Genomic DNA, 20,388 nt, shown 5'->3' with positions numbered 1-20,388 from the left:
CGGGAGGTGAGCTCTCCGCGGAGGACTCCAGCCCCGGTGCTGGCTACGGTGACGGTTCGTATCGCTTCCCTGGTCCTGCCCCAGGTGCCCCTGGCCCTGGAGCGATGACCTTCCCCTCCCGATCGAGAGGACGGGGCACCGTCCAAGGGCCGGGGCTCGGAGGGCACCGGCGGGCATCGCCGGCACCTCTGCATTCGCCAGAGACCCGCCGCCAGCTCGGAGGCTGCCGCCCCGGTGCCCGACGGCGCCCGCGGGGCCGAGGCCTCCCCCCGGAGCGCCCGTCCAGCCGCCCTCACCTCGGCGCGGCCCCTCGCAGGCCGCTCGCGGGCCGCTGCACAGCCAGCCTCCCGGCGCCGCCGCCGCCCACCCGCGGTGCCGCCACAGCCGCTGGCTGCGCGGAGCCGGAAGCGGAAAGCCCCGCGGAGGAGTCGCGCAGGCGCAGCCCCGCCCCGGGGCAGGCAGAGGGTGTGGCCTGAGGGGGCGGGGCTCGCGGCTGAGCCTGGGACGCAGGGATTGGCCAGCCGCCTGTTCTAGGGGCGGGGTCTGCTGCGGAGGGCGGTCCTCGGGGGCGGGTCAGCGGGGCGGGGTCCACAGCGGCCCGGCAATTAGCGGGGCGGGTTCTGGGTGCGAGGACAGTAGGGCTGGGGGGTTTTGGGGGGCAATCGGGTGCTGGGAGGTCAGCGGGCGCCTGGGGACGTTGTCGGGTTGAGGGCGAGTCTGAGGGCAAGAAGAAGGGAGGGTACAAGAAACGGAGCGAACAGATTTGTCACCTATGAAGAAGGGTCAGTGTAGACTACAGACAGAAGTGCCTGAAAGTCAGGTAGTCTCAGACACCTTACCATAGGTCGCCCAGCGATCCCAAACATGCCAGACAGACACCCAGGCAGGGGCCATCAGATACTTTCAGGCCAGACAACTGCTCAGACACCCCACCTAGGTCTGTTAGATCCCCAATTCTAGCATTCAGAATCTGAAAAACATGCCAAATATCCCCAAAGTACCACACGCCTTCATCCAGGAGCCATCAGGTACCCCCAAACAGGTTTTCGGGCACCCAGAAACCTCTGAGACCCCACATAGCAACTTTTAGATCCTCTCCCGAAACACAAACCAGATACCCTCAATACAGATGCGAGCACATATTCTGAAACAGGTGTCCGGAGTCTGAAACACAGGCCAGAGACCCTCACACAGGTGTTCTTAGGTATGCCTTCCCCAGTGCCAACACCTGCTCAGGTACCATCAGACATCCTCGCCCTGAGGCTGCTGGTCCCATCCAGGTCCCTCACAGCTGGGGCCTTTGGGCAGTAACCAGGAGAGGAACCAAGTACCTCTCACCCAAGGTTCAAGCTGCTCCGCCAGGCCAAGCTCTCCCCAAATCAAATTCAATTCAACACATACACACATATTCTGTGGTCAAGAGCCCTCACTTCAGAAACTGGGGGTGAGGGTGGGGGATCCTCAAATGACCTGCCTTCAGTTTAAGTCTGGTCTTTGTGGTCGAGAGAAGAAGCATGCTGAGGGAACTGGAGACGCCAGAAGTTCAAGGACATGCTTCATCAGACACCCAACTCTGATGTAGGCCAGAAGCCCCAATGTGGGTCTTTTGAGGTCCTTATGGGTTGGTAAATGTTCACTCTCTAAATTGCTATGACTTTTGGCCTTTACCCGAAGGCACTGGGGAGCCATTGGAGATTTTAAGCAGGAAGAGTGGTTTAACCCTTATTTCTGTAGCCATCTTGGTTATAGAAACCTTCAGGTGACATAGCTCTCCCCTAAAGGTAGAAGCTGACTTTTCAAAGAGCCTGGCAAGGAGAGATATCTCTTGTCCTTTACCCATCCAACCATTCTGTACCTACGGAGTCTTTATCATGGGCCATGGGCTTTACTAAGAGCTAAGGAGACACAGAGAGCGTAAGTCTACAGCAGCATTTCTTAGTCTTAGCATTATCGACAATTGGGCTGGCTAAGTCTCTGTTGTGGGGGTTGCCTGTGCATTGGAGGATGTTAAACAGCATTCTTGGCCTCTACCCATTCTATCTAATAATAGACAAACATGGTAATTGGACTGTACCTTCGCTACGCCTCCCATTGGCTAATCAGTGGGATATGCAAATTAACCCAACCAAGATGGCGGCCGGCAGCCACGCAGCTGAAGCGAGCAGGAAGCTTGCTTGCTCCAGTGATGGAGGAAGCCAAGGTTCCCCACCTGCCACAGCCCGGCTCTCAGCTCCGAAAGCAACAAAGTTTCAATTATAGAAGCTAAACAAACCCCAGATACCTGCTTTCAGCAGGCCATGGCCTCAGAGCTGGAGCAAGTAGGAGCTGGCTCTCAGCTCCAGTGATGGCAACAAAGTTTCAATTATAGAAGGTAAATAAATCCCAGAATAAAAAAAAAAGAAAAAAAGGAGAGGCTGGGAGCTTCAGTTGCCGGCCAGCCTGAAAATGGCCCTCAGCCCCTCACCCAGACTGGCCAGGCACCCCAGTGGGGACCCCCACCCTGAAGGGGGTGTGACCAGCTGCGAACAGCCATCAGCCACTCACCCAGGCTGGCCAGGCATCCCAGCGGGAGCCCCCACCCTGATCCGGGACACCCTTCAGGGAAAACCAGCCGGCCCCCACCCATGCACCAGGCCTCTATCCTATATAGTAAAAGGGTAATATGCAAACTGACCCTAACAGCAGAAAGACTGGGAATGACTGGTCACTATGACACACACTGACAACCAGGGGCAGACACTCAATGCAGGAGCTGCGCCCTGGTGGTCAGTGTGCTCCCACATGGGGGAGCTCTGCTCAGCCACAAGCCAGGCTGATGGCTGCCAGCACAGCGGTGGTGGTGGGAGCCTCTCCCGCCTCCTCAGCAGCACTAAGGATGTCCGACTGCAGCTTAGGCCTGCTCCCCGCTGGCAAGTGAACATCCCCCGAGGGCTCCCGGGCTGCCAGAGGGATGTCTGATTGCCAGATTAGGCCCAATCCCCTGGGGAGCAGGCCTAAGCCAGCAGGTGGACATCCCCCGAGGGGTCCCAGACTGCGAGAGGGCACAGGCCGGGCTGAGGGACCCTAGTTAGATATAAGTAGCACTCCCAGGCCTGACCATCAAAAATGCCTGCAGGCATTGTCAAATGTCCCCTGGGGGACAGAATGACCCTCAGCTGACAGTAACTGCCCTAAGAGACACTCAGACACATACAGTCACCTGATGCAGGCTTCACAGTGGAAGTGGATCTGCACTATGTTTTAAAAGGTGAGTAAGAGTTAGGTGGCCCAGGGAGTTCCAGGAACAGCACTGAATGAGCAAGCACTCTGCCTGGGCAGCCACAAGACTCCAGGGTGGCTGGGCTTTGGAGCCAAAGTGGCTGAATAGTGGGAGAGAAGGGTGGAGGGGTAGGCGGGGTCAGACCATGAAGAGCCTCAAAGGCCAAGGCCAGGAACAGGACTGTCTGGAATGGTATTCCTTTAGAGGGCTGGTCTCTGGGAAAGCATGTCAGCTTTACCGTGGAGACCCACCTTCTGTAATTACCTGGAGAGTGAGTCATTCCCTATTCTGTGGGGCCGTTTCCTCTAGGGGACAGAGAGGGATGTGTGGCTTTGAATGTCTCCCATGGTAGATAAGCTTGTGGTGAGTTATACCTGGAGGTGCCTGCTCTCAGCCTATAGGAAGTGAGACACGGCTGGTCTGGCTTCCTGAGCCTCTTTAGACAGGTGTGTGGGGCTGTGGTAAAAGCCTAGGCTTAGGGTCTATGCTTTAGATGCTAGCTTTGTCCTAACAACAACAAATAGTGATGGTGATGATGATGATGATGATGACGATGATGATGATAGACGCTACTATTGCCCTTCCATACCAGGCACCATGCTAAGTGCTACCTACATAATTTCTTTCACACAAACTCAAATCTTCCCTGAGCTCAAAGGGTTATTTTGAAAATCAAATATCTCCAAGAGCTGGAGCTTGATTTCTTCCAACCTGAGCGTAGACCCAACTGAGTGACTGGCTTCTAACCAATAGAGTGGGAAGACAGAAAAATAGCAACCTGGCAGACGTTACTTAAACTAGGGCATGAAGGTTAACATCCCCAGGGATGTCATGATCATAGCACTTGCCCTCTGATATGATGAGGCAAGAGGTTCCTCAAACCATAACCCTTGTGTCTAATTATGAGGACACATCAGACAAACCTAGACCAGAGGACACTGTACAAGACACATGGCTAACACTTCTCAAGACTGTCACAGTCATGAACAATAAGAAGAGACTGAGAAACCGTCACAGACCAGAGAGATGGGAGGCAGGATGATTAAAGATAATGTGTCCTGAGTTGGATCCGAAAATAGGAAAAGCACCCTAACGGAAACAACAGAACAACACCAACAACAACCTGGTGAAATCTGAAGTTGGAGTTTGGTAAGTAGTATTGTTTCAACGTTGGTTGCTAAATTGTGACCAATGTACTGTGGTCAGCTATAATAACAAAAGGGTAATATGCTAATTAGACTGGACGTCTTCCAGATGTCATTCCAGATGTCCTTCCTCATGAAGCCAGGGCCAGAGGAAAGCCAGCCCAGGCCAGCGGAGGGGGGGATGGGAGGGGGGAAGGAAAGCCTACTCTTGCACAAATTTTTGTGCATCGGGCCTCTAGTACTAGTATAAGAGGCTAACATGAGGGGAAGCTGAGTGAAAGGTATAAGGGAACCCTCTTTATTCTTTTTGCACCTTTCTTTAAATCTAAAATTAAAAGTTTAGGGGAAAGAAGGGGGTTCCCCCCATAGAGGGATAGGAGGAGTTAGTTTCATTAAGCATCCTAAGATAGTTGTATACTCTTAAGTTGGGGTATATTGCCAAAATGCAGCATAATATTCCAGCTACAAGTTATAAGTTGGGTCATTTTGAAGCGTGACCTGTTGGTTTGTTATAATGTTGAAATCTCTACATAGGAGTTAGTTCCTCTGGAGTATATAATTAGTGTTGATTTTTTCTGTAACAAAATAAAACATTAAGTTATGGCTCCTGCCCTGCCTTGCATTGTATTCTAGACTTGGTTGCTCAATGGTTTCTGTTAGCCACACAAAGCAATCAATGACAGTGTCATGCTTGTACCAAAGAATTAAATCTGATCCTTAATATCTAGTATTTCACCAGTAAGTCTACTGGTAAGAGATTATAGGAAGCCAGTCATAAAATTTCAAAATAAACTCTAGTCTCTCCTTAGCTATTTTAGGCTTTTATAGAAAGCAAGAACTCATTGCAAAACATTTTTACAAGTTTGAATGCTTATATTTGATCCAGGCAAAACATTTTTGCCTGGTTTAGAATTACTGGTAGCTTATTTTATTTACTTACTTATTTATTTTAAAGAGAATGGAAGGGAGGGTGAGAGACAGAGAGAGAAACATCAATGTGAGAGACACATTGATTGGTTGCCTCCAGCTCCAACTGGGGCTGAGGCCTGCAACCAAGGTACTTGTCCTTGACCCCTTTGACCGGAATCGAACCGGGGACCTTTCAGTCCCAGGGGCCATGCTCTAACTACTGTGCCAAACTGGCTAGGGCACTGGTAGCTTATTTTAAAGCAAAGGAAAAACAATTATGAGTTCACTGTCTTCAGAACAGTTTGAGAAAATATGGTATAAAGGTGTTTTCAATTTCCTGTTATTTTAAATGTTATTATACCTAGTTATTATTAATACCATTTTGGTGGGAAAAACCTTAAAAATTGCCCCCAAATATTGACGATAAAGCACATCAAAGAACAAAATGTTTTGACATATTAAACTTCTGCTCTTCATGCAGCTGTAATTAAATTTTTTTCTCCATGTCTTTTTTTTTTTTTTTTAAATTGAGGTATTTATTTGCTTTTAAAATATAAAATTTCGGGTTTGGTAGAACTGAAAAATTAAAAGATTATTTTATTATTATTAAAAATTGAATGGCATGATGTGACAGTGGATTGGTGACCAGGGCTGGGCTCTGACCTGGAATGCGGCCTGTGTGACCGTGGGCGAAAGCTCAACTGCTTTGGGCCTCTATTCCCTCACCTGTCGAAGGGGAAGCACAGTGGTGAGGGCTATGAGGAATCCGCTGAACACACAGGGTGTTCGGGGCAGTGTAAGTGCCCAGTGATGTAATGCTACCCGTTATTCTTATTATTTGTGCAAAATCCTCTGTGATTGTCAAGTGGCCTTCAGGAGATCAGTCCCTGTCGGAACCCTCCTCTTTCAAGATCATCCTGGTAAGGGGCTTATTGATCTGCTGGCCGGGGTAAGTCTTCTTGGGTCTTCCTTGCTGCAGAGTAAGTTAGTTCACGGGCCAGCAACCGTTTCTGTCAAGAGCCCCACGGCAAATATTTTCACCTTTGGGATCGATCCTGCTGCAGAATACTCTAGCTCGCCCCTGCAGTGCGAAAGCAGCCACTCCCTTATGTCCATCTACGGGTGGTTCTAGAGCTCACCCTTCTTTCTGCTGACTCACCAACTCCTTGAATCAGATGCCTGAGATAGGGCTCGTTTGATCCAGGCCCTCCAGGAAGGCCCCCTGCAGACAACCGAACTCAACCCCCAGAAGAGCAGGGGAAGTCAGCCGACCAGGAAATCACCTGCTGCTTAGAAGCACTTCAAGACCAGAAGTTGTCAGTGCATTTTGCACTTGCAAAGCCCATGCCAGCCTCAGCCAAAGACAGGTTGTGTGTCAGAAAGCCGGCTGGAGCGCCTTTGATGGACAAACAGTTCAAAACCGCACTCTCTTGACCGCCGCACCCGCAGCAGACGCCCAGGGCTCTACACAAGGCAGGAATGAAGAAGAAGGAACTAACACCCCACCCATGTGGAGCCAGGAAAGGCAAGAAGTTAAAAATCCACCCTAACCTGCTCCGAGGATGGAGGTGTAATTTCTAGGACCTGCTCTCCATCTCTCTAGCGCCCTGATTTTCACCCAGGGCAATCCTGTCCTCCGGGGAACATGTGGCCATGTCTGGGGCCATTTTTGGTTGTCCTGACTCATGGGAGGCATCTAGTGGGTGGGGGCCAGGTATGGGGTTCAACATCCTGCCGTGCATCAGAGCGCCCCCCACAATAGGGTGTGACTGGGAGAATGGACGTGTGGAACACGTGGAAAACACCCCTCCCTGCCATTGTCATCTCCCTGGTACTCAAGAAGCCCATTTGCAGCCTCCAAACCAGCCCTTGGGAGATAAAATAGCAGAAGAAATAGAAGCTGATGGGACCCTGTGTTCCTGCAGCAGTTCTGGCCTGCATCTTGCCTGCTCTGGGGGGGGGGGGGGGGGGGGGCGGAGGGGGCGGGGCGGAGGGGGCAGGTGGGCAGGGAGAGGGTTGTCACTCTTGCCCCTCTCTCTCCTGTCCTGGTCCATTTCCTGTCAGCCTTGCACTGCTGGCGGCCAAGTGCACAGAATCCAACAGTGGGCTCCCAGTGATCGCTGGCTCCTGATCCCCGGGGCCCCGGGGGAGGGGAACCGAACAATGGCTCCCCAGCTTCTTTAAGCGCTGGGAGGGGACTTAGGAAAAGGCTCACAGCCCAAATGTGAAGACCCCTGGGCGCACACTCACTGGTCTTTGAAATTTACCCCTGGGGTGTGAAACCCCAAGCGCCCCCCCCACCCCCACCCTGGCCTGCTTAGGCCCAGGAGGGGCAGTCAGACCCCGTGCCCCTAGCCTGGGACTTAGAGTGGCCCACAGCCCCCTGTGAGTTCCCCAGCCAAGGCACCCCTCGGACCTCCTGGCTGGACACCATGGGTCGGGGGAGGGGCAACAGAGAATTCCTGGACAGAGAAAAGTCACCCAGAAAAGCTGCCCCCGGGGTGTAGCCCGCCCTCTGCTCTGTTGCTGCGGGGCGGAGCCGCGAGCTGCAGTTCTGCTCGGGCAGCCTTGCTGGGTGGGAAGCCCTAGCCCGCAGCTAGCTTGGGGGTAATTCACACAAACGTTACTGTCTGTCATTAATGCTTCTCCCACAGGTATAGCCGATAGAGAACAGCCTCAAAGGTACAGGTGCTCAGAGAAAGAAAAGGGTTTGTAACCTGATCTTGGAAACTTGCCGGAAATAGAATTTGAACCCAGAAACGCGGGCTGGGCTCATTTCTTTCTTAAGGGACGCGGTCTCACGCTACCAAGCCTCTTAAGAGACTGAGGCTGTTAGTAAAATCTGGCAGGGACGGGTTACTGGCCCAACTGATAGAAGCCGTTAAAAGGCCACACTGTCTACCCACGACAGACACGGGCCGAAAGCCTCCCAGGAGGTCAGAGCCTCAGAATCTGCCCGGGTCCCAGGCCCGCACCGGGACAGCTGTATTTCCATTTTGGGAAGAGTCTCTATCTCGAAGCCTCAAGGCAAATGACCCAACACGTGCTCTTCCTCGGGGAGCAGCCCCCACCACCCCCTTTCCCCTCCTTCCCCACTTCTTCCCCCACAGGCGTGCATCTCCTAAACCAGGGGTGGGCAAACTTTTTGACTCGAGGGCCACAGTGGGTTCTTAAACTGGACCCGAGGGCCGGAACAAAAGCATGGATGGAGTGTTTGTGTGAACTAATATAAATTCAAAGTAAACATCATTACGTAAAAGGGTACGGTCTTTTTTTTTTTTTAGTTTTATTCATTTCAAACGGGCCGGATCGGCCCTCGGGCCGTAGTTTGCCCACGGATGTCCTAAACTCTAAGAGGCCCCACAAGACTTGCAACCTGGGGAGCAATGGGCAGCAGCAGCTCATCCCGGGCTAATCCCCGAACCTGTCCCCAAGTCCCCCTTTTCTCTGATTTCCCAGAGAGCCAGGGCCGCCCAGCCTGGGCTCTCTGTTGCTCCTTCTACGCTAAGCCCTTTGTCTCACTGCCCCCAGCGTTAATAAACGCTCCCTCATCGTCACCTGGACTCCTGTTGTGAAATTTTTCCTGCACGAAGTCAAGAACCCGCACAGTCCCACCTGGCCCCAGGCAGACCCACTCAGAGCCCGTCCCCTTTCTGGTAACACCCCGCCATTCACAGGCTGCAGTCCCGATCCCCCCAGTGTCTTAGAAGGTGGCCTTATTTGGAAATGGGGTCATTGCTGACGTAGTTAGTTAGATGAGGTCACACTGATGCAATACGGCTGATGAGTGTCCTTACCAGAAAGGGCGCATTGGGAAACAGACACGCACGCAGGGAAGACGCCACGTGAGGCCTGCAGTTCTGCAGCCACAGGCCAAGTATCCGCCAGACGCGAGGAGAGAGGCCTGGACTGGCCCGTGCCCAGTGACCTCAGGAGGAGCCATGAGAGACATGCCGCACGGAGTGTGGGACTTGGTGGCACAGCCCTCGCTAACTAATACCCTGCCCAAGTCCACATTTTGCAAGAGGATTTCGCAACGACAAAAGTGAAACTTAAAAGGGAATTTTTTGGGCCCCTCGCTAACCAAATGGTCCCTGGCCTTGGGGACCGGTCCTGGTGCTCTCCAGGGAGCCAAGGCCAGCCCGCCCTGGGCTAGGGAGAAATCGGACAAGAGTGCAAAGACCGAAGGCGGCCACAAGCGCGATTAGAAAAGTAGAGAAAGTGGCCACCATCCAAGGGGACAGGCTGGGCCACCTCATTTACCAGAGCTGCACAGGGGGCAGGGGGCGTGGCCGGAGACGGCTCCTCCTCGTGACAGCTGGTGGCCATTGACACATTCCTTTCTCTCCCGAGCATCCTGATCCTTGTCCTTTAGCTGGACGGGGCTTTTCCCCTGTGAGGGACAGAGGTGAGACTTAGAAGGCCTGTGTACCCAGGCCTACCTGGAACCACAGGGCCAGGGGCACGCTGACATGCCGAGGAAGGAGAGGGGGCCCGTGTCCTACCCCCTCACCTTGTCCTTGTGCCTGGTGACTCGACTGCGCAGGGAGCTGAGTCTGCACTTCGCCCTGGTGATGCCCCTGTCACTCCTCTCCATCTTGCTGGCTCCATCCTCGCTCCTGAGGGGAGGGAAGATGGATGAGGGTGCGCGGCAGGGTCAGAGGCCGTTCCGAGCCAGGCCTGCACGCCGCTCCTGGAATCTACCTGCATCCATCTCCCTGTGGCCTCCTCCTCCTGTTTCACCTCTTCTATGGTCCCCAACTCTCCCCCTCCTTCTCTGCCTCCTTCTCTCCCTCCTTCTCTCACTCATCAAACATTTGAGTGTTTTGCTGTTTGCAATGTTTCAGGAACCATAGGGATTGGGTTTGCAGGGGGTCAAGCGACATGGTCTCAAGCTTGAGGTCCCTTGATGGGCCTGGGCGGGAAATCTTGGCTCTGCCATCTCTGCCTCCTCCCTCTGATCCACCCCTCCCCACCTCCAATCGAATGAGCCTATAAATCCTGCCCATTCTTCCTGCGGGATTTCTTCAAACCCAGCTCTCCTTCCCTCCCCGCATCACTGCCATGGCCCCCCTGATTACAGGCACATCTTTATTTAATAAATACTTGTTAGGTCAACGACAAACAAGCCCAGCTGGGCAGAATCTATTCCCTGGAGGGGATTCTGCACCCCCAGTCTGCACCCTGCCTGCCCCAGTCATCTGTGTGCACCGTCCTCAGTCCCTAGGCAGCTATGGCCTTAGCTTAGCAGAGGTGACCTGGCCCTGCTGACTTCCTCCACTGTCCCTCCTCCCAGCCCCACCTGAAACCGGTCCCCAGTCCAGAAGGCACTGTTTTCCCTTCCCATCCTCAGATCCGAGGACTGGCGAACTCTGCCCTTCCCCCAGAACCCAGTCCAAGCTGTCACCTCCTCCAGGAAGTCCCCCCCCCCCACACACCACAGGTGTATGAGGAGCCCCACCCTCACCCCTGCTGTTGTCCTCGGTGGTTCCAGGGAGAGGATGGGGACCCAGCTCCTGCCCCCAGCCCAGGCCAGGCACTGAGGGCCGCAGGACACGCTTGTGCAAACCCAGAGCTGGGCTCCCCCCTTCCCCGCCCACAGCCCCCCGCCTGCAGCAGCTCTGCCTACTTACTCAGACAGGAACTCAAACCAGGTGAGGTTTGAGGGGGCTTCTCTGGGGCTGACCGACAAGTGAGCCCTCTGCTGAGCCCTGCAGGACCAGAGGGGACAGACACCTGGTCAGCAGCCCCTCTCCCTCAGGCTTCTGTGGTTGGGTGTGCGCCCGCCGCCATGGCCTGAGAGCCACCCTTCCTCCACATGTGGGCTGGCATGTATGGTCATTGGGGCATGTGTTCCGGCAGAAGGCAGGTCACGCCCGGGGAGGCAGTGTTTGCGGGAGATGCATCTGTTCCCCTCTGCACAGAGGCTTCATGGGCCAGCGCGGCTCCCTCCTCCCCACGATGGCCCTGCTCTCTTCCCCTCCCACCGGCCTCCCCTCCTACCGCCTCCCTCCCCTGTCCTGTCCCCATTTCTCCCTGTCTTCTCTCCAGCCTGTTTCCCACACCTGTTTACTCTCACATCTGGCCTCTTATACCTGTCCCTTCACATCTGTCCTCCAACCTCTTCCTCCAAACCTGTGTTCCCCACACTTCTCCACAACCATCCACTACATCTGTCCTTTCCCACACTGGTCCCCCATACCCACCTAGTCCCTGTCTGCTCACACCTGTCCTCCCACCCCTGTTCCCTGCCTGTCTCCCTTCCACTTACCCATGGTACTGTCGAAGTTCCTGCAGTACCTGCTGGACCATCAGCCTGGGGCGGGAATAAAATAGCCCATAGTCGTCCCAGATTACAGACCTATCCCCGAGAGGAGCGGGGATGGCCGTACCTGCCTGGGGTCCTGAAGCAGACCCTAGCCAGGAGCCCGGGCCCCTCCTGAGGCCTGCGGGAACCTCTCTGAGGGGCCTGGGTCCCTCCCCTGGGAGAAGGAGGGGTGGGAGAGAAGGTGAAGTCATGGGGGACTGAGAGGCACCGTGGCTGCCGGGTCACTTACTGCCAGCAATGCTGCAGCCTGCACACCTCCTCCCACAGCCTGGGCCCCTTGGCTGGCCACTGGGCTCCTCCCCGCAGGGGGCAGACACTCACACATGATCTGGTTCCACGTGGTCCTTTTCCAGACACTCCAGCACAGGTGGCTCCAGGCCTGGAAGTAGCCCGACATCAGGACGCACAGGCGTGAGGAGCTCCCGCCCGCTCCCTGCAGAGACTGAGGAGCCCGCCCTGCAGTGGCTCCCTGGGACCCACCCCTGCAGAACTGGAGGTCGGTGGAGGGGCCTCGCCACTCTCAGGAGGAGAGGCGGGGAGAAGGAAGAGAGTAGGGAGGGAGGTATCCCCAGCTTTTCACAAGAGCTTAGCATGTGCTGAGTGCTTTGCGCGTGCGTGTGTGTGTGTGTGTGTGTGTGTACCCCCAGTGGCCCTAAGGAGGGACATTGTCTCAGTCTATGCAGAAGGCTGCAGGGGCTGAGGCTGGTCAGAAAGTGGTGGGTCTGGGTGTAGCCTGCAGGTCTGCCTGACACCAGAGAGACACACTCTCAGGACCCAGAGTTTGTCTGAGGCTGGCAGGGAGGCAACAAAAGAGACAGAGTCAGAAGAGAAGGGAGGCGAGGCCATGGCAGTGGTGGGGGCTCCAGACCCCTGGGGGAGGGGTGGAGGAGGGGCAGATGCTGGAGGCTCTCCCACTCTAGGGAACCCCTCCCCCAGGACCCCCCATCCTCTGGGGCCCAGCCGGGACCCATGGGGCACCTTCTAGCCCAGCCCTGCGGCCCTGCTTGGCCCGAGAGGGAGACACCCAGGCCGGGCTACCTTGGGCAGCGTGAGTGGGCACCTCCAAAGCCCGAGAGCTTTCCAGGGCGCTGACCTCATCCAAGGTCACGGGAACCGACTGGGACCTCACTCTCTCCTCCAGGCCGTCACCTTCCTGCGGGGAAGGGGCGGAACAAGCAGCTCGCTAAGCCTGGGGCCCAGAGGCTGCAGGAAGGCTCCGGATCAAGGGCTTGGCCCCAGCCTCTAGCACACGCAGGCGCCCCAGGCGCAGGGCAGGGGTCTCCCCGCAGCCAGGCGCTGGAGCCTTACCCTCCCAGAGATGCTCGGCAGTTCCCCTGCCCGGGCTGTGGGCCGGGCCCTGAAACTGTGAGTGCAGGTTCCAGTCCCAGTAGGTCTGCAGGTCAGAGTCAGAGCAAAGGGGCCAGGTGGAGTCCCAGACTCCAATCAGACAGGCCTCCCTTCCGCTGCAAGGGCGCCGAGGAGTCCCCCCGCCCCTGCCAATTGGCTGCGCTTCTGGCCAAGGATCCACTGCTGTGGACCCTCCTCAGGGAAGAACTCAGGCCTGGGCTGCGATCTCAGGGCTGAGACTCCCCCCCCCCCCCCCCCCGCCGTCGTGGGCTCCAGCAGCGACCGCCCAGCCATGGCATGTCAGTCCCATGGGTGAGGGCCCCTTCCCGCCGCAGCTCGGCTCCTGGGCCCGGAGTGGTACTGTCCGGGTGGCCGCAGGCTGCACCCACCTTGCCTGGGTGCTTCGCTGGGGTCCTGCCCCCGGAGAGACACTCTTTAGTCCAGGCCTGCAGACTCTCCCCAGGAAGGTTCAGGGCAAGGTTCGCCAGCGCCCGAGGGAGACACGGCCCCTCACTCACAGCCGAGGGGTCGGGGCTGAACCTGGGGGGAGAAGGGCGGGATTCAGGGCTTCAGCGGGTCCCTCCACCTGCTGCCGCTCCACCAGCTCCAGAATCTGGGGGTTTGGGAGGACCCGCAGCTGACCCCTCTGGGCCATAGAGAGGGTCCACATCTCCCCGTATCGGAGGGGCGGGGGGGGAGCCAGGTTGGTGGATTCGCTGAAGCTGCCTGTGCATCACAGACCCCCCATTTTTACATGGACTGGCTTTCTATTTGGGGTGAGAGGGCTGGAGGGGTTGGGTGGGGGTGGCTAAAGCACCCGCCTCCACTCTCTTTAGGGCTGCCACTGTGGTGTGTGTGGAGTCGAGCACTCCTATGTGTCTTTAAAAAAAAAAAATATATATATATATATATATATATATTATTGATTTCAGAGAGAAAGGGAGAGGGAGAGAGAGAATCAATGATGAGAGGGAATCATTGATTGGCTGCCTCCTGCACACCCCACACTGGGGATGGAGCCCACAACCCGGGCATGTGTCCCTGACTGGAATCGAACCTGGGACTCTTCAGTCTGCAGACTCTACCCACTGAGCCAAACCGGCTAGGGCAGCCGTGGGCAAACTACAGCCCGCGGGCCGGATCCGGCCCGTTTGAAATGAATAAAACTAAAAAAAAAAAAAGACCGTACCCTTTTATGTAATGATGTTTACTTTGAATTTATATTAGTTCACACAAACACTCCATCCATGCTTTTGTTCCGGCCCTCCGGTCCAGTTTAAGAACCCATTGTGGCCCTCGAGTCAAAAAGTTTGCCCACCCCTGGGCTAGGGCGATATGTGTCTTGATTCCAAGCGCATCTGTGGCTTTGTGCGTGCATGTGCCACTGCCCTGCAAGTCGTACGTGTAGGCCTATAGGTGTGGGTCAGAGCGAGTGAATGTGCAAGCCTGGGGTGAACGTGGGCAGCGGTACACCTAGTGTGCGTGGGCACGTGTGCACATCTGGGATCACACCTGCCTGCAGTGTGTATGTACAGTGTCGTTTGGGGCTTGTACACACTCAGCACGTGTTTCCGTGCACATGGATCTGTGTGTGGGCATGTGTGTCTTGGGAGGGGGCTGCCTCTGCTGTGCGGACACCGCTGATCCTGGGAGGTGTCATGGAAGGCTCAGTGGCGGGCACCAACCTCTGCCAGCTGTCTGAGCAGCTGCGGGACCTCGCCCAGCTGCATCTCCGAAGCAGGCCCTGGGGTCCTGCTGAACTGGAGCAGGATGAACCGCTTCCTGCTGCTTCGCTTGGGGGGTCATTGTCCTTGGCCGCTCCAGGCTGGCGGTGGGCAGGGGCCTCAAGGCCCAGGTCCTGGAGGTACTCGCTGCCCTGAAGGGCCCCCCAGTCCAGGCTGAGGTCCTCTGTGCTTTCCCCGAGCTGCCCAGGACCAGCTTCCTCCTGCAGGTGGTGGGAGAAGAGCACATTGGCTGAAGGCAGCAGAGGCCCAAGACCCAGACCTGCCCACACCCCTCCTGTCCCACTGGAGCTCAGCGCCTTCTCAGGGCGGTGGGCTGGGATGGAGGCGGTCCCTCAGGCCTCTGTCTCACCTGGGCCTGCAAGCTTTATTTCCCCCAAAGGGGCTGGAAGCCTGGTCTTCCACCTCCCTCTGAGTTTCCGTTGGACCCATTGTCTTCAGTAGCCCTGCCCTGCCTGCTCACCCCGCTCACTGTAAGGCTCAGGGAAGACCAAGGCTGCCAACGCCACCGGGCGAGCGCCACACAGAGGAGTGCTGCCCTTGCTGCGCGTGCAGGCTCCTCGTCGCAGGGCTGTTGGGGCTCACACTTCTCCTGGACCCTAAATCTCCCTGCCAAGCTGGGACTGGGGTGAGGCAAGCGAGGCATCTGCCTCAGGCACAGAACTGAAGGCAGGGGTGGGGGGCAAAACTCAGGAATCAAGATAATATTTTAATGTAATTGTTAAAGCAACTCAAAAGTAATGCAAGGAGATTCGTGGTGAACAAATTCTCAACATTTAAGGAATCACAGTACTAGACCCTGCACCCTCCTCGCTCAGCTCCCCTTTCTGTCCCCTCCTACCAGAGAGGACATCTGAGCGCTCAGTCCTCCACTGCCGTTTCCTCCCCGACAGCGCCTCAGCGCAGTGAAAGGCTCCAAGGTCAGCGCCACCTGCTTCTGGCCCCCGGGCGGCCTCAGGTTCCCTTCCCCCTCCAGGAGGCAGCAACATGCCAGGCAGGGTTAGACACCAGACACGCAGATGTGTATCCCACAGCAGCTCCGCCAGGGGGCAGTATTTTCCGGGTCAGGGGACAAAGCGGCAGGGAGGAGAAAGGACTAACCCAGAGCCGCGCAGTCCATAAATAGTCGAGCTGCTAGGCTCAGACTCAGGTCCGTCTGGACCCAGGCTCTATGTTCTTTCTTTACTCGCTGCTCTCTACTCCTTTCCCCCCACTTCCTTTGCCCTGCTCTCCCTTCCTCCCAGTCATTCTGTTTGTCAATTTTCCCAGCCAGGACACCTGCCTTTTCTTCTTCTTGGAGACCCTTTTCTCCCAGCCCACTTAGAGTCAGCCTGGTGAACTCCTATTCATCCTTCAAAACCCAATTTTGGCATGCCCTCCAGGCTATTACCCCGACCCCTTGAGGTAAGGTGTCCCTCTGTCCCTTTCCAGGCCTTTGTTAGGACTGTCTCCAGGTAAGTGCTTGGTAGGTAAGGGGTGGGTGGGCCTCTCCTGCCTCAGGCACTATGTGATCTCAGGAAGCCCTTGATGGACTGCCCCAATGGGTGGCCTGAAGGTGTCCCCCTGCATGAATTCTGCAAGAGGGCCCTAGGGTAGGATTACTAGATAAAACACAGGACACCTGGTTAAATTTGAATTGTAGGCGAACAACAAATACGTTTTTAGTATAGGTAGACCCCAGATGTTGCAATGGTTGACATTTAAATCCAACTGGGTGTCCTATAATTTTATTTGTGCAACCTTGCAACCCTACCCCTGGAGCATTTGGCACGGCCTGTCTTTGTCCCAGGTAAGGCAGAACAGAGGAATTGCTGCTGAGTCTTGGTGTGGGGACGTTTCCAATTTGAAGTGGAAAAATACCCGCTAACCGAAAGCCAGGCTCTTGGTCAGCTGAGGATCTTGGCTGGCGGGAGGCAGCGGCGGTGGCCACACTGGCCTTGAAATAAGGAAGCGTCATGCAGGCCTGGCCTTGTCTCCTGCCCTCACCCACTTGGAGCTCTCTACAGTCTGACCTCTCCCTTGTCGTTCTTTGTATTATGGCAAAATATACACAAGAAAATTTACCAGTTTTACCATTTGTAAGTTTACAGTTCAGTGGGATTAAGTGCGTTCACATCACGTCACCACCATCCTTCTCCAGAGCTTTCATCCTCCCGATAGAAACCCTGTCTCCATCCCACACTAACTCCCCTTCCCCGCTCGCCCCTCCCGACCCCTGGGGACCTTTACTCCCCCGTCTCTGTGGCTCGGACTCCCCTAGGGACCTCCTATAAGTGAAGCCACATGATACTTATCCTTTTGTGTCTGATTTATTTCATCTAACCTAATGCTTTCCAGGTGTCTCTGTGTTCTAGCATGTGCCAGAATTCCACTCCTTTTTAAGGCTGAGTAACAGTGTGTTGTATGGATGGACCACACGGTGTGGGTGTAAACACAGCGCATGGTGCACATCCATCACCCGCCGGTGGGGACTTGGGTTGTCTCCGCGTTTGGGCCGTTGAGGATAATGCTGCTTTGCACACGGGTGTGCCAATATGCTTGAGTCCCTGCTTTCAGTATTTGGGGTAGATATTCAGAAGTGGACTTGCTGGGGCACATGGTCATTGCATTTTTGGTTTTTCAAGGACCTGCCGCACTGTTTCCCAGGCCTCCTTTCTTCCGGCATCTCTCCTTTGTGCCCATGTCTGCTCCCCTCCCACCTCTCCAGCTGCTCCTTCTCTGCCTCCAGTTCTGCCCTCTGTCCGTGCGCACCAGGGTCCCTTCTTTAGTTTCTGTCCAAATGCCTGGCCCTCCTGGGACCTGGACAGCGGCCTCCTTCCAGACCTCCAGTCCCATCCCTGGTGCCTGCACAGCCTCTATGATCTCCTTCCTCCTCGGCCACTGCCCCAAACGTTTCCCTGTGGCTCTGGTTTTCATCCTCCTATAAATGTAAACACGTCAGGACAGCCTCTTGGCCTGGCCGGGACTCTCCCTCTCTCGCATCTGGTGTCCCTCACAGGAGGCAGCAGCGGGCAGCCGGCCAGAGCTGGGGGCAGCAGGCTGGGGGCACAGGGTGCCCGCTCCCTGCAGCAGGTACACTGCTAGAGGAACAGGCAGGGGCTTCACACCTTTCCTCCAACATTTCCTGGGTGAGAAAAAGTGTGAGCTGGCCCCAGGGGGCCTTTCCAGGCCTCTGACTAATCATTGCAACTGGCTCAGGCTTCTGCTCTCTGGACCATGGAAAACCTTGGGGAATGGGCTCCCCATTCAGACCTGGAGGCGAGATATCCCCGGGATCCCCCCTGCAGACAGGCTTACTGCGTGCGGATTAAATAGTACACCGGTGAACATGTCTTTAACAATGTAAAGAGTTGCTTATCTGCTTTTCTATTAGGGAAAGCAGCGCACCAAAGCGACTTCATGCATTTTTTGTCCCTCGTACCATCTCACCGTGGCAAAGGGAAACGGTTTTAAATAAAATAGCAAATAAATACCAGGACAGACGGCTCTTGCACGGCAGCCTGGTAGAAAGGCCTTACTCCAGGTCCGCAGTCCTGGCATGGCTTTCTTAGCCGGCTCAGTGTCCCCACGGCCAAGTTCCTATGGGCCTCAGTTTTCTCATCTCTAAAATGGATGGAATGTTGCCTTCTAGTCGGATGGCTCTGAGGTGACATGAGATGAGGTTTACACATTGCAAGTGCTCGATGTATGGAAGCAGGTACTAGGTTGGTTACTGCTTTTATATTCCAAGTTTCATATTTCAGGAGTCAGGGCCCTTTCTCTGGGCAAGTCACACAGTCCCTGGCTGCCTGGAGCGAACTGGGGAACACTGGGGATCAAATCCAGCAATTATAACCTGTGATGTTCCAGGAAGTGGGCGGGGGAAGGACTGAAGGGAGCCCCCTGACCCAGTCTGGAGGAGCAGGAATTCTAGATTGGAATTTTACTTAGAAAAATCTCTTTTTAAAAAGTACAAAACCCAGGGCAATCATTGGCGTGAAGACCTACTAACTGCAACTTAGTTTAAAGAAGTTAGGTAACCTTTAGACAGCTTCTATAGCCAAAACTAAACCAAAAACCCTGGTTCCAACCACATGAAACAGTCCACATGACATATAAATTATTTCTTTAACTGACCATATTAGTCAAGTTTCATACATTTTATTTACTTACCTAATTTTTTTAAATTGACGTTTAGAGAGAGAGAGAGAGCGAGAGGGAAACATCAATGTGTGAGAGAGAAACATCGATTGGTTGCCTCCTGTGAACCTGCAACCTGGGCATAACCTCTGACCAGGAATCGAACAGGCAACCCTTTGTTACAGGGGATATCGCCAACCAACTGAGCCACCCCGGCCAGGACCAAGTTTCATATATCTTAAAATGATCTACATCTTATCAGTTCATAGAGTGTCAATAAAAAGTCCTACAAAATGTAAAAATTCAATCAATCAAGGCCAGCTTTCTAGAGGAAGTGACAGCCAGTGAAGCCCTGAGGAACGAACAGGAGTTGGGTAGGCAGAGGCTGTGGGTGAGGGCATTTCAGGCAACAAAACCAGGACGTTCAGAAGCCCACACCCTGAGAGTTCACAGTACCTCCCAACTACTGGCCAGAGAAGCGTTCCTGATGGCTGGAGGTGTGGAGGGAGGGGGATGGGGCTGCACCGGGAGGCCTGGTAGGCCAACTAAGGATTTAATCTTTAAGCTCCAACCAGTGGTGATAGGGAGGTTAGGGGTTGTGATTGCCTTTGGAAAGATTATGCAAGATGCAGAGCCAAGATGGGCTTGGCGGGAGGTGTAAGGGTGAAAGACAGAAGCTGGTGGAGCAGTGAGGACTCCTGTACAGATCACCTGGGAGAGTGGTTATGGTGGCCTCTGCCAGGGCCTGGAGAAGGAGGGAGAGATGTGGACAGAACTGAGGGCTGTGCAGTGCAGCACTCACAGGGCTGGGGGGAGGGGGGGGGTATGGGAAGGAGGGGCAAGGACAATAGCTTCCCTTGCCTCCAGCTATGGTGACTGAGTGCCAATGGCTGAGGCACAGGGGGAGGGGTTTATTTGGAGGTGTTGGGTGCAGAGCCTCCCTGCAATGCTGAGTGCTCACTGCTCCCCCAGGCACACAGTTTCTCCCTCACCATCTTGTTGGCCTGACTGTCTGCAGCCCATGGCTCCTACTGAAGAGGTCCGGAATCCTGGAAGGAGCCATAACTCAATTTGCATCTCTGTCCTACTTTTGTTTATCCTGGATCATTTCTGACTCTTGGGCCAATTCGTTCCCTGCTTGGCTCTAGTGTTCTTTTACATAAAACTAGAGGCCCAGTGCGTGAATTCGTGCATGGGTGGGGTCCAGCCAGCCCACCTGGATGGGGGCTGATCGGGGTGGGGCTGGTGGGGGGGGGGAGGGGATGCAGGAGGTTGGCTGGCCGGCCCCACCCCCTGGTGGAACGCCCGGCCGAACTCCTGGTCTAGGGATCAATTTGCATATTAGATTTTTATTATATAGGACTAGAGGCCCGGTGCACAAAAATTTGTGCACTTGGGGGGGTCCCTCGGCCCAGCCTATGCTCTCTCGCAGTCTGGGACCCCTCAGGGGATTTTCACCTGCTGGCCTAAGCTGTCAGTCAGACAGCCCTCTGGCAGCACGGGAGCCCTCGGGGGATGTCCACTTGCCAGCAGGGAGCA

The 20,388-nt window shown here is 55.2% G+C and overlaps 1 protein-coding gene across 4 annotated transcripts in view; it reads right to left on the bottom strand.

Moving 5' to 3' along the window:
• Window positions 1-20,388, bottom strand: part of ARHGEF18 (Rho/Rac guanine nucleotide exchange factor 18) — a 101,846-nt gene that overhangs the window by 60,767 nt on the left and 20,691 nt on the right. For 3 of the 4 annotated variants that reach the window (XM_070416731.1, XM_070416732.1, XM_070416733.1), the window contains exons 3-10: window positions 14,674-14,933; window positions 13,378-13,528; window positions 12,680-12,794; window positions 11,963-12,020; window positions 11,585-11,629; window positions 10,947-11,024; window positions 9,827-9,932; window positions 9,577-9,706 (exon numbers count right to left, since the gene is read on the bottom strand). In XM_070416731.1, coding sequence (XP_070272832.1) covers window positions 9,577-9,706; window positions 9,827-9,932; window positions 10,947-11,024; window positions 11,585-11,629; window positions 11,963-12,020; window positions 12,680-12,794; window positions 13,378-13,528; window positions 14,674-14,933 — 943 coding nt within the window. Of the gene's footprint in view, window positions 1-296; window positions 381-9,576; window positions 9,707-9,826; window positions 9,933-10,946; window positions 11,025-11,584; window positions 11,630-11,962; window positions 12,021-12,679; window positions 12,795-13,377; window positions 13,529-14,673; window positions 14,934-20,388 lie in introns of those variants that run through there. The other variant, XM_070416734.1, reaches the window with a different exon arrangement.

The sequence above is a fragment of the Myotis yumanensis genome, unplaced genomic scaffold, assembly GCF_028538775.1.
Source record: "Myotis yumanensis isolate MYYU_CA2020_CCGP unplaced genomic scaffold, mMyoYum1.0.hap1 SCAF_5, whole genome shotgun sequence".
NCBI lineage: Eukaryota > Metazoa > Chordata > Mammalia > Chiroptera > Vespertilionidae > Myotis > Myotis yumanensis.
This window is presented reverse-complemented; position numbering and strand designations above follow the sequence as displayed.